The following is a 12,277-nucleotide window of genomic DNA, read 5'->3' as shown; positions in this document are numbered from 1 at the left end:
ACGTCGGAGGTGGTGGGAAAGCGTTATTAAATTTAATTGGCTGTTTGAATCGAGCTGAAAGCCAATAGAAATAATTGCTGCTACTGACTAGTTCGTGATTGGCTGTCAACTAAAGTCCCGCCCTCCTTTAGCAGCAGGAAAATGAGTAACCTGCAGCTTGGTTTGCTAAATCATGGCTTCATTTATGGAACGAATAGCTTTTCTTCAGAAAGTAAGGAACATTTACATACATTGTTAGTTAGAAACGCAAATAATATCTAAGAAGACTCTGACAAGTGAGACGTAACGCTGACGTGTCTGTTTAAATCTGTTTTAGCTAGCTACTAGCTAACATCAACATTACTAGTCTCATTGGAAATGTTGGGTTGTTTCTTTAACGTTAAGTCATCCTGTAGTTATTTTATGATGTTTTACAATTAGCCAGTCTTCTGGACACATTTATCTAAATATTAATTCCTTTAATTGAAGGTTCCCATCCTGATGAAAGCTACAGCAGATGATGAAACGCCCTGTCCTGGCTACGTTTTCCAGGAGATTGGCAGTATCCATGTTGGCATTGATACACCTGTTAATGTGTATATACACATACATATATAATCATATAAATGTCATTGTTATTATCTGAAACCAAATTAATCTACTGCTGCTTTATGTGTACTGTCTTGTCAGAAATCAATCTGAGTCTTGTTTATTACAGATGAAGGTGGATTTGTAAATCAGGCATCACACCAATTGTTCATTCATCTCAGATCAATGTTATGCAACAGCAAAGTGAAAAGGGCTGTTATAGTCTGATTATCTGACTTTAACAGTGAGCATCTTGCAGAAATCTGCCACGAGTCTTTAGGTTATGGTCAGTGTTTGTTGGAATACCTTCTGGAGAGGCTCCAAGTCGAGTCCTGCCATGTTAAACTAAAGGTGAGAGCTACTAATCTGTAGCAAACATTTTCGATTCCTCTGTGTGATTAATTCTCATCTTATCTCTTGTGAACCAGGTGCTAAAGATCTTCGTCCATCTCTGTGGTCATGGATCGAAGCCTTTCCTCACGGAGCTCAGAAGGAATTCCACCTTCATCCAGCAAGCATCAGGTGAGATTAGAGCACTTCATCTGCTTTCCATGATGCTGGAACAGGGTTATAATCTCAATATTAACACTGCTGGATGGCTTTTCTTTTATTAGTTTACAGTGGTCCCCCTGATCCCATCCATGGCACAGCACTTTACCAGAAAGTGAGAAACACAGCACAGGTGAGGCACTGAGGTAAATCTTTCAGGTCAGTGTTAACAGCCTGACAGCATCTCAGCAACCGTTTGGCTTTTCTTTTACAGGAAGTGGCTCGTTTACTTTTCACAGATGCAGTTTCTGTCAAAAGCAGCATAGCTCCTCACAGCATAGCACCCCCGACTATGGGTGAGTAAACATATATGCTGGGATGTTGATTCAGAGTGGGTTGTTCTTCATTTTTAGCTGTTTTGGTAATAATGAAATTAACAACTGAGGTAGCAACCATGAGACAACGCCTCAAACAGGAATGGTTTTGCAGGTGGAGGCGCCAGACATTTTCTCCCTCCTCATCTTTTTTGACTGCTGCTTCTCAGGAGTTTGCCTGGGGATCAATTTTACTAATAGTAGTGTCAGGCCATTCCTACAGAGCTTGCACTGGTAGTCCTGCTCCATCAGGAGACAGTTAGGAGTGTTGGACAGGACCATCAAACAGGAATGATAGTTTGATGTTGGGTCCATGTTATTCCAGAGAGACATAACCCTAGTGAAACACACAGACCTGTGCAGGATAGATGATGGCGCCCTGGTTGTCTTCAGAATCAGGATGGAATCCTTAGACCCTTTGCCGGTGCAGTGGGTCCTGGGTTCGTGGTGCATGAAAATGCCCGGCCGCATGTGGTAAAAGTATGTAAGCAGGTTCTGGAGGATAAAGCATCGACTGGCCTTCACACGCACCTGACCTAGATTCAACAGATCATCCATGTGACATCATGTGTATGTCCATTCAACACTACTAGGTTGCACCTCTGGGAGCTCAGTGATGCCTTGGTCAGGATCTGGGAGGAGAAACCCCCAGACACCAATCACCACATCATGAGGAGCATCCCCTGACGTTGACCATTCTGAGCTGCTGCAGTGACATTCCTTACATCTTTTTTTCACTTTTCCATATTTCTCTTGAGCATGTGGGCGGGGCAAAAGACGCACGGAAAAAGTCTGTGGTGTCTCCCTTAAACAAAGGCCATGCAGCTCGAGGCACGGCAATGCTGTGTGTGTGTGTGTGTGTGTGTGTGTGTGTGTGTGTGTGTGTGTGTGTGTGTGTGTGTGTGTGTGTGTGTGTGTGTGTGTGTGTGTGTGTGTGTGTGTGTGTGTGTGTGTGTGTGTGTGTGTGTGTGTGTGTGTGTGTGTGTGTGTGTGTGTGTGCATACGCTCCTCACAGCATTGAAACAGAGAGCTGCCGCAGCTTCAGTCAGAGGCGACCAATGTTTACGTCTCAGCATCCAGAATACTGAGTCGCACCTGCGGGAAGCTCCCGCCGGTTCGTTCTATCAGCCAATTGGAAGCTCCCCTTAACGCTGGGCGTGTATTTGAACCGGCCAATCAGTTGGCATTGGGTGTGTTGGACCTGTTCAGCTTGAAACAGACCGCGTTGATATGTAGGCCAAAAAACTGGTCGAGCATGGATAAATACACGGCCACCTAGATGTGAACACTTTAAAGCTACCCAGTCCGGTCCATGCTGGCCCAGATGTGAAAGCACCATATGTCTCTTGGCTGGTCAGGAAACACCTTAGGATTCCCATGGAGGAGCTGGCTCAAGTGGCTGGGGAAAGGGAAGCCTGGGCCTTCCTGCTTGGGCTGCTGCTGCACGACCCGACCCCAGCTAAGCGGCTGAAGAAGGATGGATGAAACTTCTGTGGTTTTATTGTTAATTTGATCAAAGTCAAACACTGGAACTCTGCTTGTCTAATGTCTTAAGGCACACACTGTGGGTTCTTTCAGGTTGACATGAAAACATAATTCAATATAAAATATTATGTGTTTTATGCTACGTGCATGAGGCCCCCATTTGTTTATGTCCAGGTATGGGGTCGGCAGGTTCCCTCAGGTCAGGGCTGCAAGGCTTTGGCTATAGTCCAGGAAAGCAGGGAATGGGTGAGCATCACACACATACAAAAACACACATTACGAGGATTTCTTCACATTTCTCCTTTACCCGGACTTGCAGCAGGCAGCGACTCGCTCCTGGACAAGATCCAGAAGGCTGCCGAGGTGGTCGCTAGCGCCGTCCTCCCCCCAGCGGAGCAGCAGGGCATCCGTCTTCATGACAACCATTACCGTGCAGTCGTGGCTCCATCGGCACCCATAGAGGTGGCTGTGCCGGCGTGTGCCTATAACCTGCCTATCAGCAGATCCAAAGGTCAAACATGAGATTCTAACAATGCTGAATCTCTGAAGGGCTGTCATTTTTAAATATACGTCCCTGCAGCATCACCATGTGGGTGGAGTACACACTTTGTCACCTGACCTTTAAGCGTTTGGTGTGTGTGCACCACAGCGGTGAGCCAGCGGTGCCCCGGGCAGGTGGGAGGTGGCTGGGAGGAAACTGACAGCAGCAACAACTCATCCCACAACTCGTCTCAGGAGATCACCACCAACAGCAGGACGTCCGTGTGCACGAGGAGCCAATCAGGAGCCAGCAGAGAGAGCAGTGGGGACCTCTCAGAGAGGTCAGTGGCGACCATTCTACCTTCACAGCAACACTAAAGACAACACTTAGGGTATAGTGTTTATAGGAACCGGGGTCCATAAAATGTGACTGGTGGTGTCAGTTAACTGTGGCAGCCATCTTGAATCGAGATGTAGACGTGGTGATTGTTATTTAAATTAGTCTTTTGTGTCTAGAAGACATTTTTCCGATGAGCCAGTGTGTTGGTGATTCGATACGTCTGATGGTCTCCCTTCTGCAGGACTGAAGCTCTGCAGCTGGGTGACTGTGGTCAGGAGACGGCTCTCATCAACAGACTGACCGAAGGCTCCAGAGTTTTTCTGACCAAGGAGGAGAGTCAGCACTTCCTCAAAGAGTCAGTGGGTCCTCCTTAATAGGGATGCACCAATACGATACCGGTATCGATATCAGCACCGATACCAATACCAGTATCAGTATCGTTAAAAGTTAACCGATACCAGGAACCGATACCAATGCAGTTGCTTGAAAATGGCTTCACTGTAACTCGTCATTTCTGTTCACCTAATATTTTAGTTTTGTGATGAATTCCATTCATATATTTTACTTTTTATCGACCTCACAGTCTTTTCCTGTTGAAAGCAGAGAAGAAAATAAAATCTGTATTCCAAATCACTGCATTTTTTTGTGTGGTAGAAGTATCGGTATCGGTAATCGGTATCGGCGAGTACTCTGTTCAAAGTATCGGTATCGTATCGATTTGGAAAAAAGTGGTATCGTTGCATCCCTACTCCTTAATGTCATGACAGAGGGCTGTCGGGCCTGGTGAAACGTTAGCGTTTAAACTTCTGGTGTAAAATGGTAACAGCACCATTTTACACATGGATATGAAATTCGATTCACAAACTTTCCATCTCTGGACCTACATAAAAGTGCTCCTGGACGGATCTTTGCTCAAAAACATTATTTTGCTGTTCCACATGTGTCTAGTGTCTGTGTGGGTGTGGCCAGAGCACAACCTGGACTTCTTACTTTAAAGTCTTAAAGTGCTCTAACGTTCTCATAAATATCTCAATACGGTGTCCTCACAAAAACCCCGCCCACGTTTTAATGGTGGACCTCCTGCTGTGAGTCTTTGGATGAGAAATTCAAACTTTGGCTAAAAATTGACTTTTTCTTCTTTGGTGTGCCAGTCTAAAGAGTCCTTCTCACCATGACCATATTTAGACACGGATGAAAATGTTGGAACCACGCTAAAGAGAGAGAAACCCACCACTACAGTAATTACAATTCACTAATGGAACCAGACCCAGATGGGGTTAGAACCCAACACTGGACGCTCTGAAGTCTTCTTCTATGAGATGTGATCTAGATCCTCTTGGAGAAGGAGCCCTTCAGACCTGAGACAGCTGGAGCAGGCTGCTCATGAGCTGAGGACCAAACACCTATGGACAGGTGATTGTTGGTTGTTCAGCATCGGGTTTAATGGTTCTGCTGAACCACGACCCAAAAGCCAAGTCTGTTTCGTTGTGAAGTTTTTCCCTTTGACCTCTGTCGTCTGATACCTTCATCCATGCTTGTAAAGTGCCATGATTGTGTTTTGTATTTCAAACTGCAGCCTAATTAGTCCTAATGACCCCTTCAGGTGTTTCATTCTGAACTGTGAGGTTGTGGTGGAGCTGCTCTCCAACAAGCTTCAAGAGTCCTCCTGCGCCATTAGGATGGTAAGCGTGATCCTTCCTCCTCACGTATGAGCCCGTTTTGGGTCTGTGTGTGTTGTTCCTGCTCTAACGCCATCTGGCTTGATTCGTGCAGCGGGCTCTGTGTGCTGTAGCGTGCCTCATGACCTCTGACCTCCTCTCTTTGGAGCAAATCTTTGGAGCTACTCGGTGCAGACTTCAGCAGCTGAGCGAGGGACCTCCAGGACCCGTGGCAAACAAAGCTACCAAGGTAGGAGCTAAGCCAGGACATTGTGAGGGCCCGCTGAATGAGAAGGGGTTGTATTTGTGCTTCTCTCCTCCTGACAGATCCTCAGGCAGTTTGAGGCTCTCATGGGTGGATCTCTACACTCTACCAGCCAACAGGCAGCAGCTACTCAGCTTCACACGTCCCACAGCTCCAACTTTAACCTGTATCAGTGTGAATCCTCATCAGCATCAGATCAACCATCTCCTCCTCGTGGTCCAGAACGGGCGTGGAGATACTCCACTGAGGAGGACCACAGGGACAAGAACCTGGAAGAATCAGAGGAAAACGGTGTGGAGACGATCAGAGCTGCTGATGTAAAACCATCCCCTGGAAGTCCTGCGTCAATCAGAGACATTATCTCTGAGCCTCCGAGCGTCCTGACTAACCAGAGCAGACCGTCTCTGTTCAGAGGAATGGAGCTGGTGGCCAAAGGGAGGGTGCTGCATGAAAGTGTCACAGAGTCACATCAAACGGGCGGCAGCTCGGGGGGTGACCCCGAGGGTCGGTTAGACTCTCCTGTGAGTTGTGGTCAACCTGGAGAGGACGCCATGTCTGGTTTTGGTCCAGTCACGGCTGGTCAAACACGGCCTGTGTCGGCGTTCGCATTTCTCAACTTTTGACAACCAACCATGCTCTTAGAGGGGCAAACCTTAAACAGTGATGTCATCGATAGTTGTTTTATCTTACAGCACCCAAACCTAAGTTGTGCCTGATGTGCATGTTTGTTAGCAGCAGTGTAGGGTTTATGTGTATTGTCAGAAACAGCAGAGAAATGCACAGATACAAACGTATCATGACAAGGACAGCGCTCCTTGTCCCCGAGGACTCGTTTAAAAGAGAGCAACATGATGATCCAGAAGGTAAAGCCGAGGGGAATGCTTCTAGCCCAACTCCACGCAAACTAAATCAAAGAGAACAAGAACTCTGTTACGGTTTGTACCTGTGAGAGCTCATTTTCAGCTTTTCCTTCATTCAAAAGTAGAATTAAACCCCTAAAAACGTCCGCTAACAAACAAAAGTGAGTCTTTGAGCTGCTTATGTGGCTACAGTCCACTACTGGTTCTAGTTCAGACTGAAGGTCGTATGCTGCCGCACATTTAACTCTTGATTTGTAATTGGTAGAGATGATCCGATCACGTTGTGTTTGCTCCCAATCCGATTTACCGGTATTTGATTTTGAGTACCTGCCAATACTGAATCCTAATCTGATTCTTTTCAGGAAAGCATTAAAATTTAAAAAATAATAATTTTCAGGAAGCTGCAAGCATTTTAGCAGAGGTGTGGGCTCGAGTCACATGACTTGGACTCGAGTCAGACTCAGGTCATTATTTTAATGACTTCTGACTTGACTTGATCAAATCTATAAAGACTTACGACGACTCGGACTTGAATGCCAATGACTTGCGACTTGAATCGACCTGCATCTGTTGACTTGATGATGACTTGAGCATAGTTGATATTTTAGCACAAAAGTGACACGACATGGACAAAAATCATAAATCATTCTGGGTTTGGTCTTGTTCTGCTAACTGCAGCAGCACGTTGTTTATAATCAGTTTCAGTTGCACTTCCTGCTGTTTGAGCAAATAAATGAAGCTTTAAGAAGCTTTATTTCTGGAATTTATTTATTATCGTTGTCGTTAACTTGAAGTTGGACAGATGACTTGATTATGACTTGAAAATTCAAAGTTAAGGACTTGGACTTGGTTGTCTTTGACTTGGACTTGACTCGAGACTTGACTGGAAAGACTTGTGACTTGCAAAGCAGTGACTTGGTCACATCTCTGCATTTTAGCTCTCCTTAAAAGGCACGTTAGCTCTGCGTTAGCCTGCTTGCTAACAGCTGCATCTTGGTGTCTGAATCCCTGCCTGCCGTATATGTGTGACCTACAGTGTTGTTTTCGTACAAGAAGCAAATAATACGGATGTAGAGGAACTTAAATGAAAACGAAGCTATTGTTATCCCATTATAAAAGCTTTGTCTCAGGATGAATTTAAAATGTCATGTTTGTTGTTTTAAAAGTTTAAATCCAGTCTTTTCATCCGGATCCTTTTAAAATCACGTGATCGGACCCGATTTCAGATCATGTGATCAGATCGGGGGCATCCATCGTAACTGGCTCTGACCTGACGAACCTTAAACATGATGTCTGTTATAAATCAAAACCAGAATTGAGTTAGTATTTAAAAGAAGTGGAAAACCAGAGAACATTACTGCTGAATGAGGCTGATTAGCTTCATTTGCATCAAGACTTCGTTAGAAATGTAATGGAAACACATTTACAGATGCCAGCGTAGGAAATGTATATAAATGAGCCTAAAGCAAACCAACTGCTGATCACAATAAATGTGATCACCCTCTTAGCAGTGACTCAAAGTATGAATTAGGAAAACAGGAGTTTGGGGGGAGACTTAGGGAATAGTACGATGGAAGAACCCATTTAATCGGGGTTGTGTTCTACAACAAACCAATGAAGAAGTGAAAGTGTCCTCAGGTGTGATCAATAGCCTGCTGACAGGGTTGTTTGACCTCCACGTGCTGCCCTCAGCCTCTGGTAGAAAAATCTTTCACTCAGACCTTTGAATGACCTTTGTCTTCCGTGTTTATTTTAGTACCAAGCAATCATGTTGGCGGGACTTTGGTGGATTACACTATATTTATATGTATTACATGTCTCCTGTTCTAGGGTCCATGATTTCTAACTAGTGGAGGAATTATTGAGCTATCGTGTGAAAAATCAGTGTTCGATGCAACATCAGAAATATTCACGTGTCATAAAACGGCGTCGCCGCGACTCAGTTGTTTGATGTTTTGTGACCTACTTGAGTGCAGTGTTGCCATGTAGAGCCCCTACATGTCCAGACTGCTGCTGGTTGTTTGGACAATAAAACAAGCTGTTCTTGCTACAGCACCAACTGCTGCTCTAGTCTGCTTAAGGTGGCTGAAGGTCATCAAAAGGTCTAAAGACTACAGAACAATAAAAGAACAGGCTCATCTCATTTTCAGCACAATGTATTGGTCTAGTTAACCACCTGTTAACAAATATGGATGCCAAAAGGCTTATGACACACACACACACACACAGGTGTAAAATGTAAACTACTGGTTAAAAGTTTATTGTGGTTTTACATGAAGCAGGCAGCAGAACCAGCTGTCAGCTCCTCACTTAAAGCTGGTAAGGTTTCTAAAACATACGGTGAAACTGCGAAAAACTAGAATCTGGTGTAAAAGTTCATTTATGTCACTAACTCAACTCAAATGTGAATCTAATACAAAAACCTCACAACATCTCCGACAATTACAATATAGTGAAAAGGGTCAATATTCTAGACTCGGTGTGTAAAACTAATGAGCTGATGAATCTAGAACACCATGGTCCTCTGAGCTGAAATAAACCTTTACACCACATTTGAGTTTCACCAGTATCTGCTTTATTAAGGATTGTCCAGCTTTGTTGAAGTGTTTCTGTGTAAAAGTAATAAAAAAGGACTGATGAGCAGAAAGTCTGACCAAATAGGCTTGGAATCATAAATTTAACAGTGCATGTAAATGTCATTTTTAACCTTAACATTACACATTGGTTGTTTAGAAGGATTTCAGCCCTGAATGCACGAAATGCTGGATGTTGTAAAGATTTATGCATTTGGAGAATTAGAATCTTGCAATGTGATAAATATTACAGGGGAGATATACATATGCTAATAAAAGAAGAGTGATATTTGTGATTTTTACGACAGAATTTAATTAGAAAATTCAGGCCCAGGTGCTTCAGAGCCACATCCAGATCTCACTATTCTGTCAGAATGAAGGTGGTTAAAACTGCTGACATCTAGCGATTTGAGTTTGACTTCCACCGCACAGAAGAAATCTAGTAAATGTTTGGTATGGTTCCTCAATACAGAATCATGACACGACATGCTGGGTTATTTCAGTGTTTTCTTAAATCCCGTTGATGGCTATAAATATCCACAGAGATCTGTGTAAATCTATGGCTCATGAAATTTCCAGAATCTGACTCACAAAATGACATGCTAGAGGGTTAAACTAACATGATGAAAACACCCCTTCAACTCAAAACACACTAAAATCCTTTTTTTTTTTTAATTATTTATGTTTAGCTTTGAAATCACTTATACTGAAACTCGGATTTGTTTTTTTTGTTTCTAGAGAGCATCTAAAACCTTCTCACACTGGGATCCCCGCTCCGACTTTGGAACTACTCAAGGGAAATGAATGCAAAAATGAAACCAGTGTAAAGGTTTATTAAAATAACATTGGCGTTTTCAAATGACAGAAACCCATTTTGGTGTTTGCTGCATTCATTCTGGATTAGCTCATCATTCCTAGAGGATGTAATCTAGTTCTCCCAACAGGCTGTTCAGAACGTTACATTTATACATTTTACACAAGACACACTTCAGATCAGCTGAAATATCCCTTTAAAACACTAGTGTAGCACACAAGTACATTTTAAAGATGACTAAACTAGTTGGTGCTATCGTTATCATGTTGGTAAGACAAAAGCTGTGTTTTAACTGAACTAATTCAGTACCTAATCACCCCTGTAACACCAGTTTCCACCATTCAGACCAGCAGCTGGCATGTTCGGTCGAGGACTGGTTGAGTAAAGTGCATCACTTTATTTAAATGTACAAGCACTTTGGATCGTCATCACGTCGTTTTATCATTAGCACCAATGGAAATGTCCACGCACCAACCACGTAAAGAGATACTATCTCCTACTAAAGTGCACAGGGTGCATACACACACACACACACAAATATCAATACTGCACAGACAAACCACAGTGCCTGGGCCATGGAAAGGTGGGTGTGCTTATGGTCTCAAATGATACACGGCGAAGTGGGACCTCCCAACTCCCCTCACCCCGACGCTTGAGGCTTTTCACCAACGGAAGGGAAGAGATCATGCCGGAGGCATCAGCACTGATGGATGGCGGACGAAAAGGTCAACAGGGGTCACACAGGTCGCGGTCATGTCGAGCCTGGACGCCCTCGGTGCTGCAGGCTGCTGAAGTGTGCCTCCCTCAGGACTCCGTTGATGTAGTGGTAGGAGACATTTTGCCCGTCGTCATGGAGACCATGCTGCATGGAGCTGGCAGGATCTTTAGGCTTTGGGCTGGTGCAGTTTTTCTGAATGGGCATGTATGGGCTGGTGCTGGCCTCTGGACTGCTGATTCCAGTACTGCTGTCACTGCTGGAAGACTGCAAACACAGATCAGTGGAAGGATACGGACTGAGAAAAACTTCAGAGGCGCTTTTCCTGGACGGAAGGAAAAAACACTGGAGAAATACGTCAGTGTAGTGTTTATAGATCACTATAAAGAATCTCGGTGTCACCTCCGAGTCCAGATCCGACACAAGAAGGCAGGGACCCCCTCCTAACCTCTTGGCCTGTGGGATCAGCTGCTGGTCTTCCACGCTGTCACAGCTACGGTGTCGCTTCCTGCACAACAGGATCAGAGGCAGTGGGACAGGAATGATGCAAGGGTGGGAACATCGGGATGAGAGAACATGAAGAGGAACCCAAAATAGAAGCGCCCACACACACACGGGCGTGTTGCATATCCAACACACATCGGAGGCCCACTTTCAGCTATACGACATCCACCCATAACGCAGAGTAGCAAGGATCAGTAACATCCGAAGTAATCGATCTTACCGGTTATCAGTCAGCATTTCCGCAGCGAAAACAGACGATTTCAGGCCAAAGAAAACGTGAGACCCTCCCTGTATTCTTTAAAATTCTCGCCTGGGCTCTACGATCATTCTCTCCGAGTGACAAGCCCTGCCTCCTATCTGAGTGCGTAAGGGAGCTTCGACCAGCCGCGGCTCGCTGCTTTTAACTCCGTCCCGTCACCTCTCCAAGCTAATCCTTTCCAATCGAAACGACTCGGAGCGGAGAACTGCTGCTCCGAAAAGCCGAGAGCAACCTGCTGGATATTCTTGTTCACGCAGCGAAATCTCGATAAACTCCAGGCATGACAGTAGAGGGAGCAAACCCCGTCGCTGAAGTTCTTCCGCTGTCGTATCTGTCCTCTAAGCGTTAATCCGCGTCATATGCTGCCTGTCGTTGCCAGCAGCTGTGCTACACTGTTTAATGGTTTACGGTGAAAGAAAAAACGGCGTAATATTGTCTGTTAATAGAAGTTAACCGCGACTCCAGTTTTTTTTGTTCCTTTTTTTTCTAAAGACGTTACTTCTTCCGGTTTTGAAGCCCCACCCATGTGTTTACTCTACGTGACGAGTTCGAACTTCCGCTTTCGACTGCAGCGTAGGCTTTTTTTTTTTTTTTGTCTTTGCACGAAATATAATGTACAACAATTATGGCAATCTCTACAAAGATTCAGTTTTACCAACATAATATAGTATCAGAACAGGCTGAATTCCAACATATAGAAGGATAATGAACAAGAAGTACAAACAACAACAAATAAATAAAATAAAAACAAACCCCAAACAGAATCAAAGTAAACAAATGAGCAAAAAGACAGATAATAAAAAAAAAAACATAAAAAAGTTATACCTTAGGGGCTTTCTAACAGATCTAGTTCAACAACATATATGATTCAAATCCAGAGCTTGTTTTTTGTCC

General features: G+C 44.3%; 2 protein-coding genes across 2 annotated transcripts; one reads left to right on the top strand and one right to left on the bottom strand.

The window, feature by feature from the left end:
• Positions 1 to 94: 94 nt before the first annotated feature.
• tepsin (TEPSIN adaptor related protein complex 4 accessory protein) lies at positions 95 to 7,654 on the top strand. Its single transcript, XM_015963601.3, has 13 exons — positions 95 to 211; positions 469 to 541; positions 827 to 918; positions 996 to 1,089; positions 1,182 to 1,249; positions 1,331 to 1,412; positions 3,090 to 3,161; positions 3,235 to 3,426; positions 3,565 to 3,736; positions 3,977 to 4,090; positions 5,339 to 5,417; positions 5,509 to 5,643; positions 5,721 to 7,654. Exons 1-13 carry the CDS (start codon positions 173 to 175, stop codon positions 6,279 to 6,281), a joined length of 1,773 nt encoding a protein of 590 aa, XP_015819087.1. The 5' UTR covers positions 95 to 172; the 3' UTR covers positions 6,282 to 7,654.
• A 2,254-nt stretch (positions 7,655 to 9,908) lies between these two features.
• LOC107388188 (protein VCF1) lies at positions 9,909 to 11,917 on the bottom strand. Its single transcript, XM_015963603.3, has 3 exons — positions 11,345 to 11,917; positions 11,023 to 11,128; positions 9,909 to 10,887 (listed from the first exon to the last, which is right to left on the bottom strand). The coding sequence occupies exons 1-3, from the start codon at positions 11,359 to 11,361 to the stop codon at positions 10,657 to 10,659; spliced, it is 354 nt and encodes a 117-aa protein (XP_015819089.1). The 5' UTR covers positions 11,362 to 11,917; the 3' UTR covers positions 9,909 to 10,656.
• Positions 11,918 to 12,277: the final 360 nt, after the last annotated feature.

This window comes from Nothobranchius furzeri, chromosome 16 (assembly GCF_043380555.1).
Source record: "Nothobranchius furzeri strain GRZ-AD chromosome 16, NfurGRZ-RIMD1, whole genome shotgun sequence".
In the NCBI taxonomy this organism is placed as follows: domain Eukaryota; kingdom Metazoa; phylum Chordata; class Actinopteri; order Cyprinodontiformes; family Nothobranchiidae; genus Nothobranchius; species Nothobranchius furzeri.
The sequence above is the reverse complement of the archived record's forward strand: the minus strand, read 5'-3'. Positions and strand labels throughout refer to the sequence as shown.